The sequence below is a fragment of the Acanthochromis polyacanthus genome, chromosome 2 (genome assembly GCF_021347895.1).
Source record: "Acanthochromis polyacanthus isolate Apoly-LR-REF ecotype Palm Island chromosome 2, KAUST_Apoly_ChrSc, whole genome shotgun sequence".
NCBI classification, from domain to species: Eukaryota; Metazoa; Chordata; class Actinopteri; family Pomacentridae; genus Acanthochromis; species Acanthochromis polyacanthus.
Genome location: NC_067114.1, coordinates 45,431,013 through 45,453,588, shown reverse-complemented (window position 1 = coordinate 45,453,588; position 22,576 = coordinate 45,431,013). Strand labels below are relative to the sequence as shown.

Genomic DNA, 22,576 nt, shown 5'->3' with positions numbered 1-22,576 from the left:
TGTCTCTTTCAAGTAATTTTGCATCTTTTTGAGGTGATTTTGTGGTAATTTTGTGTCTCTTTCAAATAATTTTGCATCTTTCTGAGGTGATTTTGTGTGTTTTTGTGGTAATTTTGTGTATCTTTCAGGTACTTTTGCATCTTTTTTAGTGATTTTATGTCTGTGTGGTAAAATTCTTCAGATTTTCCAGAGACAAAACCACATATATTCTTCAAACTGTGACACCTGGATGAACATAAAACTCATCTGTCAGTTTTTACCAGATTTCAGACGCGTTTTCCTCCAAAATGTCATGGTTCTATCTGCTGGACTGATGACGTTCTGAGGCTCAGAAATGGTGGAAAAACTCCATAAAAAGTGATAAATCTGGACCATTGAGGTCCTAAAACTCTGAAAACATTCAAAATATGGATTAAAAACTTTGCATGGCTTCTTTAAATAAACTAAAGTTATTAGAAATAAAAATAATCTGCTGATTCTGAGGAGGTCAGATGGAAGTTTTTTCTGTTTTGGTTGATTTTATTTGGAATATTTTAGGGATTAATTAGCAAACAGAATCGTCGTCTCAGAGGCAAAATTACCCTAAAAATGTCTAATTAAGGTTCCTGCATGTGCAAAGCAGGAATAACATTAAAGCGATGCAGAAACTAATTATTTAGAGTATTATTTTGTGACTGCTGCTGTTTAATTGCATGTTTACCAAAACAAAACTGAATTAATTCGACTCCTTCAAAGCTGTTTAAACATGCTGGAGCTCCAGGCTGTGAGTCTGTGGGTAAACGTTTGTCCTGGTAGCGGTGCTGTGGGTCTCGGCTCGCTCTGCTTTTTGTTTTTTTAACGTTAAACCGACTCGCCTCCTTCGCTAACCCCTTCCTGCTCTCGCTGCTTTTCTTCCCTCCTGCTGCTCCTTCCAGGCCGCGATAAGAGCTCCGTTTGGGATCAACTAGAGGATGCTGCCATGGAAACCTTTTCTTTAAGTAGGGCTGATCTCTTGCCTTTGCCCTTTTTTCCCCCTCTTTGTGTGTGTGTGGAGTGTTTTTATCTTTGATGAGGAGCCCAACTGATACTGGATTCTAGGGAGTAGAAAATTCCAGAAGCTAGCTCGCCAACCTAGCAAGCATATGTGATTAGCTTGAACTGGGTTGTGTTTATATTGGAAAGGGAAAACGGATTAACCCTCTGAACTCCAGCAGAAGTTTTTATTTGTTGTGAGCTTCATCACAAACCTCCTCACTCTTCAGAGTAATGATGCAACAAGCCTTTCTGCTGGAGAAATGTTTTTATATTGTCTGGTGGTTCAGGATGTCTTATGTTTTCATCCCTATGAATATTTAATTCACCCTTTTAAAAGGAAAAATCCCACCTGAGAAACCTTTTTCAGTGTTCAAAATCTCCTGAAATTTAACTCCCACAATCATAAATTTTGGTGAGGACACAAACAGAATAGTTTCCAATAAATCCAAATCAGTAAACAGCTCCAGCAGAGACAAGATTTTCAACTATCAACCCTAAAAAATGGAATAAAAGTGCAAAATATAGCTTGCAATTCTCCAAAAATTACTCAAAAATGCCTAAAATTAGTCCTAAATTGACTTGCAATTATCCAGAATGACTCAAAATTGTTTTTATATATGGATGGATCCATATTTCTACTAAAATATAGTCTTTGGTCGACATTTCACCAACTTTTGAGTCTCTAACACTCGTAAAATTAGATTTTTGGCAAATATGGCAAGGCAAGGATCCTGTTCCAGGTCCCATAATGTCTCATCATGACTTGAAATTCTCCAAAAAATGGATAGAAATTGTCTAAAATTAGCCCTAAATTGGCTAGAATTATCCAAATTGACTCAAAATTGATGTAAAAATGCAAAACTTCCAAACAAAGGTGTTATTTTGTCTCCATAAAATTCCTATAAGTGCTTATATATCTATGGATGGATCCATATTTCTACCAAAAATACAGACTTTGGTCGACATCTCACCAACTTTTAAGGCTCTAACATTAGTAGAATCTGATTTGTGGAAAGTTTGACCAGACAAGGTTCCAGGTCCCAAAATGTCTCATAATGACTGGAAATTCTCCAAAAATGACTCGAAGATGTCTAAAAAATTAGACTAATTTAGGGTTTTGAGGTTGAGAGGGTTAATTTTCCACCAATTCAGTTAAAAAAATAACTAATTTGCAACTTAAAATAAAGACCACTGCCTGCTCAGCTGTGATTCGTGCTCTGCTACATGTGCTGCAGACTGACTAGGAGTATAACTCATTAAAATGATGGGTTTGGTTGTTAGTTTCATAAAAAGAATCGCCACAAATTGAACAAAAATATTCACTCTGACCAGTAATTCTGTGATCGGTTGGGCTCTATTTTAATGTGATGTGAGTTTTTCCTTCTGTTCGTGAGCTGATTATCTGCGTTTAACATAAATGTGGGAGGCAAATCTGAGATTTTGGTCCGTCCTGTTGAGATCAAAGACGGTAAAACGTGTGTGATTTCCATTAACTTTGGCTCTTTTTAACATTTATCTCAGTTTCTGCTAACTCATTTTAACACAGTCTTCTGACTAACTTTCATGTTGATTTAAAAGTTTAGAATGTCATGTTTTTGCTTATTGGATGAGAACTTTTTGCTTTAAAGTGCTGTCAGAAAACTCAAAACAAGTCAAGATATTCATAGCTACCACTCTGTTATTATTTCTTTTATCCTTGAAGTTATCGTACATTTTTTAAGGTTTTTAAGAGTTTCGTGGTTATTAGCTTCAGATGTCACTATTAATTCAAGTAAAGGTTTTAGTGGAGCTTTTTTGTTGTGAGCTTCATCACAAACCTCCTCACTCTTTAGAGTAATGATGCAACAAGCCTTTCTGTTGTAGAAATGTTTTCAAACTGTCTGGTGGTTCAGTCAGTTCAGACAGAGTTCAGGAAATATGTTGATGCTCCGTCTCAGATTTTGTTATTCAGGACCTGAAACTAAGATCTGTGAACTATTTTGGCTGTTTTTGAGGATTTCTTATGTTTTTGGACCTGTGGGTATTTGTAGAAGAGCAAAAATCTCACCTGAGAAGCCATTTTCAGGATTCAGTATCTCCTTAAATTTAACTCCCACACTCATGACATTTGGTGGAGACATAGACAGAAAAGTTTTCAGTAGATGCAAATGATTTAATGGCTACAGCAGAGGACAAATTTTCAATTTTCAGCCCCCAAAAATGACGAAAAAGTGCAAAATATGTTAAAATTCTCCAAAATGTCTAAAATTAGTCCTAAATTGACTAAGAAGGATCCAAAGGACTCAAAATTGATCTAAAAGTGCAAAATGTCTGAACCAGACTGGTATTGTGTTGCCAGAGTGTGTACATGTATGGATGAATCCATATTTCTACTAAAATACAGTCTTTGTTCAACATTTCACCAACTTTTGAGGCTCTAACGTCAGTAGAATGGGATGTGTGGAAAGATTGACAAGACAAGGTTCCAGTTCGACATTGGTTAAATATTGGTTGTCTGTCTTTATACATTACCAATGTCAGTCGATTCCTAGTCTGGAGCTTGACTTTGTTCCTAATTAATCCATTTCAGGGCGTCTGTTGGTCTTAATGCCTAGTTTCTAGTGTCTTCTGCTTCTCAAAGTAGTTGTAGCTGGATGCTAACAGAACATGAACCATTGGTACCAACAGATGGAGGATGTTGACTAAACTTCATTCAGACACAAGCTGCTCAAAATTCAGCCTAAGTATTTTCCAGAACTTAGTTTTTGGGTCTATAAATCAGAGATGTTGCATCGACCCAGCTATCTGAACTGATCCTGGTGTGAAAGACTGAATGTTTGTGGCTGCATGTAGTTGGAGTTTAAAATAGATTTTACTGGAGCTTTATTGTTTCTTCCTGGTGTTTCCAGGTAAGGAACGTTCCACGCTGTGGGACCAGGTCCAGTTCTGGGAGGACGCCTTCCTGGACGCCGTGATGTTGGAGCGGGAGGGTATGGGCATGGACCAGGGCCCTCAGGAGATGATTGAAAGGTTCATTTACAGACCAGTTAATCGCCAAATATCTTTTTTATTCCACTTCTTACTGCATGGCGTCGTAAAGCTGCTTCATGAAGACGCTCCGGACTGTTAATGTTTGCTTTAATTTTTTTGCACAGATATCTGTCGCTTGGAGAACACGATCGCAAACGTCTGGAGGACGATGAAGACCGACTCTTGGCCACTTTGCTGCACAATATGATCGCCTACATGCTAATGCTGAAAGTACGGGAGCCTGTTTGGCAGTTTAACCAGCAGGATTTAAATAAATCAGTGCAAACCTCCTCATTTTTGATGTGATGTGTTTTTAGGTGAACAAAAACGACATCAGGAAGAAAGTGAGGCGCCTGATGGGGAAGTCCCACATCGGTCTCACCTACAGCCAAGAGATCAATGAGATTCTGGACAAACTGGCCAACATGGTGAACATCCGTCCCTGAAGATTCACTTATTTCAGCTTCTGTTTGTTGTTTTTGCAATGTTTTTTTAATGAATTGTTTTCAGAACGGCCGAGAGTTGTCCATCAGACCCAGTGGAAGCCGACACATCAAGAAACAGACGTTTGTTGTTCACGCCGGCACCGATACCACCGGAGACATCTTCTTCATGGAGGTACGACCGATTATTGCCTCTGACTTCTCATTTTTCTGATTATTATTGGTCAATAATTGATAGATTAAGGTGTGATCATCCTCCCCTCTCCGTCTGTCGTCACTCTGTGGTCTCAGAAATGTCTGAACAAGAAACAAGGAAGTTACCGTCTCTGACAGTGGCTAATGCTACGCTAGCGGCTAAGTTAGCAGGCAGCCACAGATTTACCTGAAACAGAGTCTGGAAAACAATAATTAATAATAAAGCTTTAAGATCTGGACCTTAGAGGGCAATAAAAATGATAAAACAGAGGAAGATTAAGAAAATAGAGAAGATTGCTCGTATTTCTATTTTACGAACTTTGGAAAATTCTTTGGAAACATTTTGAGTCATTTTTGTCCATTTTGAAGTTATTGTAAACCATTTTGAAGATATTTTGAGTCCCTTTGGAAAAGCTTTTAATCATTTTGAAAAATTTTGGCTCACTTTGAGTCATTTTACATTATTGAGGCATTTTTGTCAAATTTTAAGTTATCTTGGACGATTCTTTAATCATTTTGAAGCTTGAGTCACTTTGGGATTTTTTTCATCATTTTAGGGAATTTTAAGTCCTTTTGGAAACATTTTTGTCAGTGGATCCCACATAAACAGAGGAGAGCGTCCTGATTTAATCACTACTTTTTATATTTTACATATTCAGTTACAGTCATCCTTATTATTGAAGAAGTCTAGTTAAGAATGCCAGGTTCTCTGATATCACACATTATTAAAACATCACATTTAATGTTTGTCTTGACTTTGATTTAATTCCTAATGAAGCTTGTGAATGTCGTAGCTGTTTTTTTTTGTTTAAACCTTCCAAACTGTCTAACTTTGTTTAACGCAGCATGCAGAGAGGATGCCGTCTTGTTTAACTAATAATAAACTCATTTTTCCAGGTGTGTGACGACTGCATCGTCCTGCGCAGCAACATCGGTACGGTCTACGAGCGCTGGTGGTACGAGAAGCTCATCAACATGACCTACTGTCCGAAGACCAAGGTGCTCTGTCTGTGGAGACGCAACGGCCAGGAGACTCAGCTCAACAAGTTCTATACCAAAAAGGTCAGAACATGCCTCCTGGGCAGCAGATGGCTTCAGTTAAACGTCATTTATTGGTTTAAATAACGTTCTTCTTTGTGTTTCAGTGTCGGGAGCTCTACTACTGTGTTAAAGACAGCATGGAAAGAGCTGCAGCAAGACAGCAAAGCATTAAACCAGGTAAGGAGGGACCGACTTTGTTTGCTTTTTGACTCTGTTTCTTCCAACTAGACTGCCATTTTATTATTTTTAACAGCTAATCTTTTGTCAGGAGTGACTTGATCACTTCAGATCTTCAGATAAAACGTCTCTACCGTGTGTTTTCCTGTAAGGTCCGGAGCTGGGCGGAGAGTTTCCCGTCCAGGACATGAAGACGGGCGAAGGCGGCCTGCTGCAGGTCACTCTGGAGGGAATCAACCTGAAGTTCATGCACAGCCAGGTGAGAGGCCGGTCTGACGGCCCAGCTGCTGCTGCTGCTCATCTCACAGGGCATGGAGACCCGAACCACCATCCACCCCGTCCTCCTGCCACCTCTCTGCTCGTCTGTTGGTTTCATTTCATCCCGTCTTCCTCTATCGCCTCCCAGAACCCAAAAACATGCCACCAACACCCAAAACACGCTTCCAGAACCCTAAAACACGCTTCCAGAACCCTAAAACACGCCACCAACACCCAATAACACGCCACCAACACCCAATAACACGCCACCAACACCCAATAACACGCCACCAACACCCAATAACACGCCACCAGAACCCAAAATCACGCCACCAGAACCCAAAATCACGCCACCAGAACCCAAAATCACGCCACCAGAACCCAGTAACACGCCACCAGAACCCAATAACACACCACCAGAACCCAATAACACACCAATAACACACCACCAGAACCCAAAAACTCACCACCAGAACCCAAAAACACACCACCAGAACCCAATAACACACCAATAACACAACACCACAACCCAAAAACTCACCACCAGAACCCAATAACACGCCACCAGAACCCAATAATACACCACCAGAACCCAATAACGCACCATCAACATCCAATAACGCACCATCAACATCCAATAACACGCCACCAGAACCCAGTAACAGGCCACCAGAACCCAGTAACACGCCACCAGAACCCAATAACACGCCACCAGAACCCAATAACACGCCACCAGAACCCAAAAACACACCACCAGAACCCAATAACACACCAATAACACAACACCACAACCCAAAAACTCACCACCAGAACCCAATAACACGCCACCAGAACCCAATAATACACCACCAGAACCCAATAACGCACCATCAACATCCAATAACGCACCATCAACATCCAATAACACGCCACCAGAACCCAGTAACAGGCCACCAGAACCCAGTAACACGCCACCAGAACCCAATAACACGCCACCAGAACCCAGTAACACGCCACCAGAACCCAATAACACGCCACCAGAACCCAGTAACACGCCACCAGAACCCAATAACACGCCACCAGAACCCAATAACACACCACCAGAACCCAATAACACACCATCAACACCCAATAACACACCACCAGAACCCAATAACACACCAATAACACACCACCAGAACCCAAAAACTCACCACCAGAACCCCATAACGCACCATCAACATCCAATGACACGCCACCAGAACCCAGTAACACACCACCAGAACCCAATAACACACCACCAGAACCCAATAACACACCACCAGAACCCAATAACACACCACCAACACCCAATAACACACCACCAGAACCCAATAACACACCACCAGAACCCAATAACACACCACCAGAACCCAATAACACACCAATAACTCACCACCAGAACCCAATAACTCACCACCAGAACCCAAAAACATGCCACCAGAACCCAAAAACTCACCACCAGAACCCAATAACACGCCACCAGAACCCAATAATACACCACCAGAACCCAATAACGCACCATCAACATCCAATAACGCACCATCAACATCCAATAACGCACCATCAACATCCAATAACACGCCACCAGAACCCAGTAACACGCCACCAGAACCCAGTAACACGCCACCAGAACCCAGTAACACGCCACCAGAACCCAGTAACACACCACCAGAACCCAATAACACACCACCAGAACCCAATAACACACCATCAACACCCAATAACACACCACCAGAACCCAATAACACACCAATAACACACCACCAGAACCCAAAAACTCACCACCAGAACCCAATAACGCACCATCAACATCCAATAACACGCCACCAGAACCCAGTAACACACCACCAGAACCCAATAACACACCACCAGAACCCAATAACACACCATCAACACCCAATAACACACCACCAGAACCCAATAACACACCACCAGAACCCAATAACACACCACCAGAACCCAATAACACACCACCAGAACCCAATAACACACCACCAGAACCCAATAACACACCAATAACTCACCACCAGAACCCAATAACTCACCACCAGAACCCAAAAACATGCCACCAGAACCCAAAAACTCACCACCAGAACCTAATAACTCACCACCAGAACCCAAAAACATGCCACCAGAACCCAAAAACTCACCACCAGAACCCAATAACACGCCACCAGAACCCAATAATACACCACCAGAACCCAATAACGCACCATCAACATCCAATAACGCACCATCAACATCCAATAACGCACCATCAACATCCAATAACACGCCACCAGAACCCAGTAACACGCCACCAGAACCCAGTAACACGCCACCAGAACCCAATAACACGCCACCAGAACCCAATAACACGCCACCAGAACCCAATAACACACCACCAGAACCCAATAACACACCATCAACACCCAATAACACACCACCAGAACCCAATAACACACCAATAACACACCACCAGAACCCAAAAACTCACCACCAGAACCCAATAACGCACATCAACATCCAATAACACGCCACCAGAACCCAGTAACACACCACCAGAACCCAATAACACACCACCAGAACCCAATAACACACCATCAACACCCAATAACACACCACCAGAACCCAATAACACACCACCAGAACCCAATAACACACCACCAGAACCCAATAACACACCAATAACTCACCACCAGAACCCAATAACTCACCACCAGAACCCAAAAACATGCCACCAGAACCCAAAAACATGCCACCAGAACCCAAAAACTCACCGCCAGAACCCAATAACGCACCATCAACATCCAATAACACACCACCAGAACCCAATAACGCACCATCAACATCCAATAACACACTACCAGAACCCAATAACACGCCACCAGAACCCAATAACGCACCAACACCCAAAAACTCACCGCCAGAACCCAATAACGCACCATCAACATCCAATAACACGCCACCAGAACCCAATAACACGCCACCAGAACCCAATAACACACCACCAGAACCCAATAACACACCATCAACACCCAATAACACACCACCAGAACCCAATAACACACCAATAACACACCACCAGAACCCAAAAACTCACCACCAGAACCCAATAACGCACATCAACATCCAATAACACGCCACCAGAACCCAGTAACACACCACCAGAACCCAATAACACACCACCAGAACCCAATAACACACCATCAACACCCAATAACACACCACCAGAACCCAATAACACACCACCAGAACCCAATAACACACCACCAGAACCCAATAACACACCAATAACTCACCACCAGAACCCAATAACTCACCACCAGAACCCAAAAACATGCCACCAGAACCCAAAAACATGCCACCAGAACCCAAAAACTCACCGCCAGAACCCAATAACGCACCATCAACATCCAATAACACACCACCAGAACCCAATAACACACCACCAGAACCCAATAACGCACCATCAACATCCAATAACACACTACCAGAACCCAATAACACGCCACCAGAACCCAATAACGCACCAACACCCAAAAACACACCACCAAAACCACCAAAAACCCAAAACACACCACCAGAACCCAAAAACACGCCTTCAAAACCTAAAAACATGCCACCGATTGGCCTCGACTCGACCCCTTGTCTTCTCCATAGAGGAAGACTTCCTGTTTGTGCTTTTTGCTTTTTTGGATTTGCTTTTTTTCTGTTTTTGTGTTTGTGTGTTTGTGTGCATGCCTTTCCCTCCACTGTACAAACACACACACTCACACACACTCGCACAACTTTCTTTGAACATCTGTGGTGCTCAGACCTCATGTTCCATCGACTGTGTGGGAGCAGATGGAGTGTTTTCCTGTGTGTGTTGTGCTTCAGTGGTGACGACCTTCAGCAAAGACTTTTCATTAATAATTGGCTATTTCAGTAGCAACTTGTGCTTCTTAAGTTTGGACCCTCGAACATCGTCATGTGGTGTCTTCACGTCTGTAGCGTGTTTGTTCGAGTTCGTTAGGAGCTGAGGTTGATAGTTAACGAGGAGAAAAGACTTAGAGACAGCAGTCAGCTGTTGATAAAGAGAATCTTTAAACCCTAAATTACAGTGAAAACACTCTAAAGTTCACCTTCTCTGTGCTGGAGGTTGTGGTTGAGTTTGTCAGATTTACGAAGCATTCAGCCACTTAAAGTTTATTTTTTGGCTTTATTAATCCCTAAAGGGAAATGAAGTTGTTCCACAGCAGCATGGAGATTCAATAAAGGCCTAAACAATAACACTACACAGAATATTAAGGAATACAGTGAAGGGGGAAAAATGAAATAAAATAGAATAAAATAAAATAAAATAAAAAATAAATAAAATTAAATAAAAAATGGAAATGAAATTAAAATCAAAACAAATAAATTAAAATTAAATTATTTAAAATAAAATAAGATCAATTAAGATAAAATTAACTTTTATTACATTAAAAGTAAATTACATTTAAATAAAATGACATACAATTAAATTTAACCAAAATTGTATTAAAATTAAAATGAAATAAGAAAATTAAAATAGATAAAAACAAAATGAATAAGATGAGATGAAATTAAAATAAAATTATATTAAAATTAAAATGAAATAAGAAAATTAAATTAAAAAATATAAAAGCAACATGAATAAGATAAGATGAAATTAAAATAAAATTATATTAAAATGAAATAAGAAAATTAAAATAAGATAAAAGCAGCATGAATAAGATAAGATGAAATTAAAATAAAATTGTATTACAATAAAATAAGACTTAAATTAAAGGTAAATTGAAATAAAATAAGATGATAAAAATCAAATAAAATTATTAAAATTAAATCAGATAAATTAATTAAAATTAAATATACATTAAATTAAGAGTAAATAAAATAGAATGTAATTAAAGTACAATTATGTTAAAATTGAAATAAAATAAGATAAAATTTATTTATAATAAATTAAAACTAAATTAAATCAAGATGAATTAAAATTAAATAAAAAACATAAATATAAATAAGATAATATTAATTTAATTTATATTAAGTTGCAATATAATTAAAATTAAATAAAATGAGATAAAATTAATTTAAATAAAAATAAAGTGAAACAAGATTTTAAAAATATAGAAAATATAAGAGAAAAAAATCTACAGACCATACAACAGTGGCAGAATGTGCACAAAGCGCAAGAAGGTGCAAATAAGTTTAAATGTTATTATAAAGGGGTTTAATCAGCACGCAGTGGGATAAAGTCCTTAAAGTTTAGGGTTAAGTATAATTTCTCACTGTGAAATCTGGACTCATGAAACCACAACTTTCTATAATTGAGGTGAACAGATTTTTTTTTAGCTCCAGTTTAGATGTTTTTTGACAATCCGACCAGCTCAGAATCTGTAGAATAATAACCGATGTAGCTGCAGCTGTCGGACTTGTTGAATAAAACCTCATCAGCATTGAAGACTTAATTTAAAACACAAAAGAGATGGTGTCGGAGGCGACGTCGGATCTGCCGCCTCGTTGTTCTGTTCTGCTCTGTGAGAAAGAAAGAAAGAAAGTGCTGTTGGTGCCGGCCCTTGTTGCTGGAGGAGGAGGCATGGAGGGACCCTAAGGTGAACCCAGCAGACCTCAAGTCCTCTTCTCATTATTATTATTATTATTATTATTATTATCATCATTCGGGGATGGGAGGGATCGAGGGCGGTGACTCCGGGTCCGAACCGGTACGAGGCTCCTGTGGAAACATCTGGGAGTGTCGTCGAGTGTTTGTGCTCTTCTGTCCGATAATAATCCAAACCATTTCTCTCCCATGCTCTCTCCCCCTGCAAGGAGCGGAAGGTACACAACCTCTGCTGTGTTTGCTTTTTAGCGCTTTACATCTTATTGGGTTTCTTCCTCTCTCTTTTTGTTTTACTTCCTTTCCCCGCCCTTCCTTTCTCTTTATTTCCGTAGCTGTGTGGCAAATCTCAGTTTGTGTCCTTGTCTCCATCTCTATGTGGAACTTCCATGTCTGCATCATCTGGGCCTCACCGCAAAACTTCTTTCTTTTTGCCGTTTAAACCCAAATTTCCTGATTGAATTAGCGTCGAGCATTTTCTCCCCATCGCCCACGTATGATCATGGAATCTTCTCATATTGTGCTTTTTCTTTCCTTTCGTTTTGTTTTTCTTTTAAGGAGCTTGCATTCCACGTGTAGCTGTTTTTTCTTCTTTTTCTTTTTTCCAACCTTTCATACTGAATACGACGAGTTTAACGTTGGCTAAAAATCAATCTTCTGAAGTGTTTACTTTTCATCCAGTGTTGTTGAGTTAATAATGTTGTGTCTTTGTTTTTGTTTGTTTTTTTGTTTGTTTTTAGGTTTTCATAGAGCTGAGTCACATTAAAAAGTGCAATACAGTGAAGGGAGTCTTTGTCCTGGAGGAATTTGGTAATTACACCATCTATTGATTCTAGGCCTGTACTCGGCACGGCAGTAACTCAGCGCCACGGCAAACTGTTGACCTGAGATAATCCATCAATTGGTGATTCAAGGATGAAGTTCAGAGCAAGAAATGTTTCATTTAGGCGATAAAAAAGGAGAAAGTTGGTGGAAATTGAGTCTGTGGAGCCTAAAATAGACGAGAAAAGGGATTATCATGATGAAATTGTGATTTTTAACGTAGAGAAATTCACGTTTTAGGAACAAGAAACCAAAAACTGAAAATAATTGAACATTAACAGTTGTTTGCTAATCATATACGGCTGTTATATCGATGTTCAGTCCCTTTAAAAGACCAAACCTTAACAAAAATGCACTAATGTGTATTAAAAATAAACTAGCTTGAGTAATGTTTTCTAAAAACCTGAGTTTCCAGCTGTTTATAGAAATTATGAAGTCTTTTTAGAACATAAAATGATAGATTTCTGACCTTTTTTCATATTTACATCTTCAAAAACAGAATGAAAGTGATAAAGTACTGAGAAATATGCTAATTTATTACGTTTCGTTATTTTTCTGCACATTTTTTCAGTTTTGCAGAAAGAAAATCAATGGAATTTTTTTTTAAAAAGCATGCAGAATGACAAACTGTGCCCAAATTACTACAAAAACGCCTCAAAAAGAGGTGAAATCACCACAAAAACACAAAGAATCAACACAAAAAGGGACCAAAATCACCACAAGACAGAAGCAAAACAAAAACATGAAAAAAACACCCTGAACAGAGGTTAAATTAGCATAAAAACACACAAAATTAACATAAAATAGTCTAAATTAGCTCAAAGACTCAAACTTGCTGCAAAAATGTGCAAAATCACCTCAAAAAAAAGACAAATTCACTGTAAAAGAAGCAATATTACCACAAAGCCGACACAAAAAACAAGCAAATCACAACAAAAAGTACCAAAATTACCACAAAAGATGCAAAAACATTTCAGAAAGAGGTGAAATCACCACAAAAACACACAGAATCAACAAAGACACAAACGAGCGCAAAAGACCACAAAAGAGGCAGAATTACTACAAAGACAGTCACCACAAAAAGATGCAAAATCACGACCAATAGCCAAAATTTCCACAAAATAATGCAGGAACACCTCAAAAAGAGGTGAAATTACCACAAAAGGGACCGAAATATTCACAAAAACATGCAAAATCGCCTCAAAAAGATGTAAAATTACCACATAAAGAGGAGAAATTACCTCAAACAGCCGAAATAACAACAAAAATGACAGAAGCAACACAAAGACATGAAAAAACACACCAAGCATAAGTGAAATTACCATAAAAAGATACAAAATCACCACAAAAGATGCAAAATTACTACAAAAAGGGCCAAAATCACCACAAAAAGAAGTGAAATTACCACAAAAAGATGCAAAATCACTACAGAAGGGGCTGGAATGACCTCAAAAGGATGCAGAATTACTACAAAAAGGGATGATATTACCACAAAAAGGTATAAAATCACCACAAAAAGATGCAAAATTACCCTAAAGATGCAAACTCATGACAAAAAATACTTTATGCTTTAAGAACCATTAAAACATTTGATTTATTGGCATAAAATAATGATTTCTAAGCTGCTGCTACGTCCACATAAGCCTTAAAGCGTTTAGTCATCTGCATAGAAGTTGACTTTAGAGTTGGTTTAGATGTTCACAATGAATTTCCGCTGAAGTTCAAAGAGTCAGAGCAGCATTTATCTTTGTAGGATGGTAAGAATGGATGGTTTTAGACAGACAGAGCAGAATAATAATGATCAAAGGCCTGGCTGGGTTACTGTCGTGTCTCTGTGCTGCTTTTTGTAATGTTGCCCTCATCTTTGCCACTATGAAAACCTTCATTCTCCAGCAGGTAAAGTGTTGTCACCTTTCTCCTTCTTACTCCGACTGAACCCTCCTCACTCCATCCTCTCATCCTCTGTCACTTTCTTTATTGTTTCACCAGTTTTCCTCTGCTTCCTCCTCCTCCATCTCCTGCTTTTCATTTGGAGTTTGCTCTCCATTCTGAGCTACCGGAGGAGATCTTTAGACTCTAACCCTCCACCTGTCCAGATCTCCTCATCTCTGCTCTGGGTTCACAGTTACTAATGAAAAGTCCTAAACTGTCCGGGTTGGAGGGTCGGGAGGGGAGGGATTGTTGTCCTTCTTCTGCCGTTTGTTGGTTCTTTCACTTGTTAAACTTTACAAATCTCTGCAGTCTCTCGTTATAAAGACATTTGTTTTTATTTGTCCATTCTGTGGGCCACGAATGTCTCAGCAACAGGAAGGTTCAACGTAGAAGCATTCATCTGACCTCAGAAACAGCTGGTTCTTCATCCACGATAACTTCAGTATATTTATTGAGTCCATGCAAAGTTTTACCTTCATACTATGAACATTTACAGGTCATGAAAGGTTCAAATTTGTCCCTTTTTAATGGACTTTTTTCCATCATTTCTGAGCCTCAGAACTTCATCAGTACAGCAGATAGACATGGCATTTAGGAGGACAAACACATCTGAGTTCTGGTAAAAACTGGAAAAAAAAGTCCCCATGAACCTCCACATTGTTGTATTTATGTTTCTGTTTAAGTACAAGCTTCTAAAAACAAGATAGCAGATATTAATCAGTGATCCTAACCGTTGTCGGTAGGTGTACTCTAGAACTTTTTACTGTTGATGTTCTCCTTTTTTGCTTCCAGTCTTTAGTCTCACTTAGAACATTTAGCACTCGAGACTTTCAGGTTCTTGAAGTCCGTAGAGGAGGAGTTGTGCTAAAAACTGAAACCAGATCGGAACAGATGCAGGGATTCATTGAGTCTTTTCATCAACTGATCAGCAGAAACTCCCAGAACTCATAGCTTCTCTTCACCAGGAAATATGTAGAATGATTGCAGTAAAAGTCCCTATGAACCTGCAGATTGTTGTATTTGTGTTTCTGTTTAAGTACAGACTTACAAAAACAAAATATCAGATATTAATCAGTGATCCTAACAGTTGTCAGTAGGTCTACTCAAGAACTTTCTACAGGGGAAGTTCTCCTTTCTAGCTTCTAGTCTTTAGTCTCACTTGGAACATTCCAGGTCCTTGAAGTCCATAGAGGTGGGTCCAGATTTATCACTTTTCAATGGACTTTTTCCATCATTTCTGAACCTCAGAACTTCATCAGTACAGCAGATAGAACCATGACATTTAGGAGGAGAAACACATCTGAGTTCTTGTAAAAACTGACACCAGATCAGTTTTACGTCCATCCAGGTGTCACACTTTGAAGAATAAATCTGTTTTTTGTTGTTCCAAAATATGAGTAATTTTATCTACCAAAGACATACCAAAACAACTGGCAACATTTCCCCAGAGACCCATAACCACCACAGAAAAAGACAGAAATTTCCACAGAGATATATATCACCACAAGAGGCAGAAGTACTGTAAAAACACAGTCGTCACAAGACAGAATCATCCCAAAGACTCAAAATCACCACAAAACATTTAGAAAATACCATTAAGAGACACAAAATCAACACAGAAGAACCCAAATCACCACAAAGACTCAGACTTGTCAATAAAAAATGTGCAAAATCACCACAAAAAGAGCCAAAATGACCACAGAAAGAGGGGAAACTGATCTGGTGTCAGTTTTTACCAGAACTCAGATGTGTTTCTCCTCCTAAATGTCATGGTTCTATCTGCTGTACTGATGAAGTTCTGAGGCTCAGAAATGATGGAAAAAGTCCATTAAAAAGTGATAAATTTCAGGCCTGCTCTGAAAATATTCACAGTATGAAGGTAAAACTTTGCATGTCATTGGAAAACCAACAACTGATCAGATAATTTTAGTATACTGAAACGTTTCCCAGCTGAATTTAGTCCAAACCAGAGTAGACGGGCGTCTCCAAGACTTCCGTCTGTAAACTCCAGACTGTTGTGGTGACTCTTCTTGGCCCACCTCCCATTTTACACCTTGTTAAAAACTCCAACCCTGTAAACAAAAAACCCTGTGAAGCTCTCAGACTTGAACTCACTGAGGTTCCTGCTGCCTTTGAATTCTGTGTTTTGTCTCTTGCACCGGCATAGTTCCTGAAACTAAAGAAGTGGTGATCCACAAGTACAAGACCCCCATGGTGAGTCCTCGTCTTCTTCTGTCCACGCTTCTCCTACCAGAACATGTAGAGAAACTAGTCATGAAGGGAAGCCGTAATATATCAGTTGAAACACTAAAGTTAATCTGTCAGAGTGAAACAGTTTGACTGTCAGGTTATTAAAGGATTAAAGAACCTTCTGAGAGTTGCATCACCTTAATTAGTGGAATAAAAGTTCGACTCCACCTGGAATTACAGAGAGTTAGAGACCCAAAGTAGCTCTGATTTATTTTATTTTTTTTAAAACAAGGGTCTGGATGAGGTTTAGCGGTAGAACCAGGAGTGAGAGTGGTTTGGATATTATAAAATATGTTTTGCAACTGAAAATTACTCTATTTTGATCAGATAAACTGCAGAATGACACCATGTGAGACACTTTGTTGGAAGATGTTGCACCTTCAGAAGAACATCTTACCTATGAAGCCATTTTATTGGTTTATTATCTCCAAAAGTTAAACTCCTACAGCCGTGAAATGTGGTGATATCTCAGACAGAATAGTTTCTAGCAGATCATAATGATTGAATGGCTCCAACAGAGAACCTTTTTTTTTTTTTTTTTTAATGGCCCTTAAAATGGAAAGAAGTGCAAACTTTTCAATCAAAGGTGGTATTGTGGCCCCAGGATGTTCCTACAATTAAATATAAATTGATGGATCCATATTTCTACTAAAGTACAGTCTATGGTTGACATTTCACCAACTTTATAGGCTCTAACATCAGTAGAATCTGTAAAGTTTGACCAGACAGTGTTCCAGTTTTTGGATAATTAGACTAAATGTTGATGTGGACTCATTGGTAGGAACCAGAACCTGGTGTTCATAGAGGTCTAGATGCTCATAGAGGTCTAGATGCTCATAGAGGTCTAGATGTTCATGGAGGTCTAGATGTTGGTGTTAGATGTGCAAAGTTACAAGATGCTTATTTTGCCGTAGAGAATGTTCTGCAAACAGATATACAAATCAGCCTCATATGTTATTAAATTTTCACATGAAGACAACATGGAAGCAGCTTTATTGAGACATAATACCAGCCTGGTTTGGCAATTTTGTACTTTTAGACCAATTTTGATTCATTTCAGAAAATTTTTGGTTAATTTAGGACTAATTTTAGACATTTTTTTAATCATTTTTGGAGAATTTGAAGTCATTCAGGACGAGACATTTTGGGACCTGGAACTGGAACCTTGTCTGGTCAAACTTTCCACACATCAGATTCTACTGATGTTAGAGCCTGAAAAGTTGATGAGATGTGGACCAGAGACTGTATTTTAGTAGAAATATGGATCCATCCATGAAATGATCCACATTCCAAATAAATCAATGAAAACAGTGTTAAATAGCAGTAAAACCTCCATGAAACACCTTTTATCGCTGAATAAATCACCTCCTGTTCTCAGCTTCTTGTTTCTGGTGTTTCTTGGATCTTTTCTGACTTCCTCCTCCTCTTCCTCTGCAGGCTCATCAGATCTGTTACTCGGTCCTCTGTCTGTTCTCGTACGTGGCGGCGGTGAAGGGGAAGGAGGCGGAAGGAGGAAAACCCAAGATGCTGTCACCGAGACCCGTCCCCAGTTAGCTGCTTCCCCTCCTCCGTCCACCGACAGACTCTAGACAATCCCTACTACTGTAAGCACACTGCTCTGCTCCCGCTGTACATAGACCTTTGTAGGTGTCGTGATATCGTGTAAATACTTCGTCCTGATGTTCCGCCTCAACGTTCCGCCTCCTGTCGTCCGACTCTTTGTACCGACGGTTCTGCCAAGGCGCTGAGTGCATGCAGGTCCCGTGCACAGCCTCCGACCGGCCACGCCGTAGCTTCCTCCTCGTCTTTCTCCGTCCCGGGTTCTTCTGGTGGTCGGTCTCGTGATTTCCTGTAAATTCGTGTCCGGTTTTACGCTCCAAGCTGCACCAGAGCGCCGCATGTCAAGACGCTTCTCCGTGGTGTTTGAAACCCTGTGAGTGTTCTTCTCTAGAGCGTGCCGTGAAACTTCCTCGTCCGTGGTCCGCTGTTCTATCGGTTTGCATGTTGCTATGACGACTATGCGAAATAAATATTATATATATATTTCTATATATAGTATTTATTTAATATATACATACATATATTATTGACTGTACATTTCTCTGGAGAAAAAGAAAAATGACTAAAAAAACAAACAGATGTTACAAAAGTTGTCGATTTGCTAGATGTGCAATACTTAATACTGAGTAGTTAGCCATTAGCCATTAGCCAGAGCCGTTTCCCTCCAGTTAACTGGCTTCAACAGTGTGAGGAATGTAAGAAAGGCGTGTTTTTTTTGTTTGTTTGTTTTCTATAGTAAACATGGATTGAAGTGACTTTCCAGCGTGACATGAACGTTTAAAGTTTGTCCACAGGTCGGTCGGATGAGGCCACAAACGGCCGCTGAGGTGGTTTTTAAAGGTGAAAAGTTCAGAATAATTAGAATTTTAGTCACATTTCTGGTCAAAGCAGGTGTTTTCTAGTCTTTAGCAGACGTGTAGGAGTTTTTCTTGTCCACTCTGGTTGTCGAACACTTTAAACTGCATGTACACTCGGATAAATGAGGAAATTTACAGTATCTGCCTTCTGACATGTGTCTGTAGAACTTTATTTTGATAAAATCAGCGACTAAAAGGAGCAAAAGGCGTCTTTGATGGTCTAAATTTGTGCTGACGTTTCTTGTTACACAAATGCTTAAATACTTCTACTAGTGGAAACGTCAGTTGTAAACTAGAAATTACTTTAAAAATCACTGCATCTGAGTGTTTCATGGACATTTGCTGAGGTTCCTCAGAGTTTATAGAAGCTGACAAATGTTTTATTGAATTGTAATTTGGGTCTGAAATAGTTTTCAAAAGTGTATTTGTTGTTTTTCCTACTTTATACTGCTGCAGTAGTGAGGGTGAAGTATGTTCTGGTTGTTGTTCAGAATTTACAACTGGTTAGAAACTTCAAAAAGTTCTCAATCAAACTGTCTATATACTAAAATGAAGGATTTGCTCAAGTTTCTTGAACATGTTTCGCCTGTTAACCAAAACTTTTTTTCAGTTCTGACTGAAAAACTGAACCGTGAGCTGAAGAAACCTTTAGGGTGAGAAGTTGAAACATCTTTTAGAAACTAAAACACGTCCAGCTGCCTTCATGTTAGCATTTAGATGACGGTTAAACATGTTTTTAGATTTCCAGGCTCAGGGTCAAATGTTCTGACTGGTTTCTGTTGGAAGCAGCGACCTTCTGTTGACGATATCTTGAAATTTACAGAACCAGTTGGATAAAACGTAAAGAGATTTAGAACCGTATTTAGGGATTTCCTTCCTCATGCTGTTGAAATAGTGAGGATGAAGTATGTTCTGGTTGTTATTCAGAATTTAAAACTGGTTAGAAACTTCAAAAAGTTCTCAATCTCAATTCCAAAACGAAGACAGATGGAATTCCTCAAATTTCTTGAAGATGTTTCACCTTTTAACCGAAACTTTTCTTCAGTTCTGACTGAAAAACTGAACCGTGAACCGAAGAAACCTTTAGAGTGAGAAATTTAAACGTCTTTTAGAAACTGCAATACGTCCAGCGTCCTTCATTTTAGCATTTAGATGAATGTTAAAGATGCTTTAGATTTCCAGGGTCAAATGTTAGAAGAAGTGAACTTCTGTTGGCGTTATCTTTAAATTTATAGCTTCAGGTCAACAACTGGGCCTTTCTTTGTCCGTTTGTAAAGACTAACGGACAGAAACATCGAAAAGTTCTCCAATCACACAGGCCGTTGTAGATCTAAATGCTGGATTTGTTCAGGTTCCTTGAAGAACATTTCTTCAGTTCTGACTGAAAAACTAAACGGTAAAATGAAGAAACCTTTAGGACGAGGCTCTTTAAGGAACTAAAACTGCCTTTGTTGTAACGTTTAGATACCAGTCCGGGCACAGAATCACATTTTCTGATGTCTTCTGGTGGAAGCAGTGACCTTCTGCTGGTGACAGTACCTTTAAATTTACAGCTGAAGGTCAACAACTCGACCTTTCTTCTCCATTTATATAAAGTAACTGACAGATAAAAGCCTGTTGAAGGTCAAGAGAAGCAGACAGATGTAACTTACATTTGCTCTGCTGTAAAGATGATGCAGAATCCAAACATATTTAAGAACACAGACCTTTGAAATGATCGGATCAGACTGTAAGGAGATAAATGCTGGAAAATGTTCTTCCAAAGTGAAAATACTTGACTGGATGCCACTTGAAAGAGTTTTAAAACTGTATTTGAGGTTTTCCTTTCTCTTTTTGGCGACTTTGTGAAGCTGCAGCATGTTCTGGTTGAGCTTTTTTTTACCCATTTTAAACTCTAAATGAACAGTTAAACAGATCAGAATTGACGTAAATGCTAAAACAACCAGACCTGTATGAGTTTCTTGATGTTTCTTATCTAATCTGAAACATTTTGACTGAAGAACTAAACCTTAACTGAAGAAACCTTTAGTTTTAGCACTTAAAAGCCATCTGTGAACCAAAGTTGCCTCAACAAGACTTGTGCGAGTTTCTTGAACACGTTTATCTGATCTGAGACGTTTTGACAGAAAAAACCTTCACCGAAAACCTTTTGTTTTAGCCCTGAGAAGCCATCTATAAATACGACCAGTTAGTTTTTCAGACCGTAATTAAAAGTAGGAAGAACATATTCCAGCATCTGAGTGAAAATTCCAACCTGGATGCCATTTCAAAGAGGATTTAAACTTCTTGTTCCTCTTTTTGTGAAGACGCAGCATCTTCTGGTTGAGTTTTTCGTGTTTCTAACATATTTTAAACTCTAAGTTAACAGTTAAACAGCTCCGATTTGATGTAAATGCTCAAATGAAGGCAACAAGATGTTTCTTGACCACTTTTCTTATCCAATCTGAAACGTTTTGACTGTAGAAACCTTAGTTTTAGCACTTAGAAGCCATCTGTAAATGCAGCCAATGCCTCGATCCTGTTGACGATATCTTTAAATTTACAGCTTCAGGTCAACAACTCGACCTTTCTTTGTCCATTTATAAAGAATAAATGACAGAAAAATGATATTAGGAAGCGGAGACAAATGGAAAATCTGATCTGACTGCAGCTGGAAACTCAATATTTTCACCCTGTTGGTCTTTTATAACTTGATTTAAAGACTGAATAACAACGTTTGTGTACAAAAAAAAGACTTTTATTCCTCAGATTGTAAACAACCTCTTCCTGTTGCTTGTTTTGTCCGCGATGTTCAACAAAGAGTCAGAAAACTTGTAAATTTCCACATTTTGGAAGCTAAAACTATCAGAAAAACACCTGCTTTGATGTAAAAACCCTCTCGGCGGTTGTTTTCCATCCTCAGATGGCAGCCTGCAGCCGTAGGATCAGAGTCTTAATGTCGTGTTCGTTCCATGATGGTGAAGCTTCCTTCGCTGCCCGCCGGACTGTTGTTTTTTCGGCGGGTTCGTGTGTGAGTGTTTGGTGAACAGTTTCTCCAGATCAGCAATATATCGACGGATCGGCGCCAAGAGCTTTTATTTTCACCCCGATGATGTATTTTTAGTAACTGTGCAGAGAAAAGAATCAGTAGGATGTCGATGAGATGCTGTAAAATAAAAATAATAAAAAACATGAAAGCATCTTTCAAAACCTGATCTGGGAATTTTCTGCTTGAGTTTCAAAGATTTTTCTTTTTTTAAACACTGGATTATTACGACTCATCTCTGTCACTGTGTTCACTGACGGCTGTAAAGAGAAGGAATGAAGAATAAAAACCAAGAAATGAGATGAAGGTATTCCAGTCTTTGAAAAAGTATTTATAGAATAACATGTACAGCTTTGGCAATATAATAAAGTTGTCCCAAATGAGGCTCGGT

At 39.1% G+C, this 22,576-nt stretch overlaps 1 protein-coding gene across 16 annotated transcripts in view; it reads left to right on the top strand.

The window, feature by feature from the left end:
- madd (MAP-kinase activating death domain) overlaps positions 1–22,569 on the top strand; it is a 96,434-nt gene extending 73,865 nt beyond the window's left edge. For 10 of the 16 annotated variants that reach the window (XM_051939099.1, XM_051939125.1, XM_022198302.2 and 7 more), the window contains 11 exons: positions 915–977; positions 3,903–4,023; positions 4,149–4,254; positions 4,341–4,451; positions 4,534–4,641; positions 5,559–5,723; positions 5,807–5,879; positions 6,032–6,138; positions 12,480–12,549; positions 16,661–16,707; positions 18,181–22,569. In XM_051939099.1, coding sequence (XP_051795059.1) covers positions 915–977; positions 3,903–4,023; positions 4,149–4,254; positions 4,341–4,451; positions 4,534–4,641; positions 5,559–5,723; positions 5,807–5,879; positions 6,032–6,138; positions 12,480–12,549; positions 16,661–16,707; positions 18,181–18,297 — 1,088 coding nt within the window. In that variant the 3' untranslated portion in view covers positions 18,298–22,569. The remainder of the gene's footprint in view (positions 1–914; positions 978–3,902; positions 4,024–4,148; positions 4,255–4,340; positions 4,452–4,533; positions 4,642–5,558; positions 5,724–5,806; positions 5,880–6,031; positions 6,139–12,479; positions 12,550–16,660; positions 16,708–18,180) is intronic. The other 6 variants (XM_022198294.2, XM_022198293.2, XM_022198304.2 and 3 more) reach the window with 2 other exon arrangements.
- Positions 22,570–22,576: the final 7 nt, after the last annotated feature.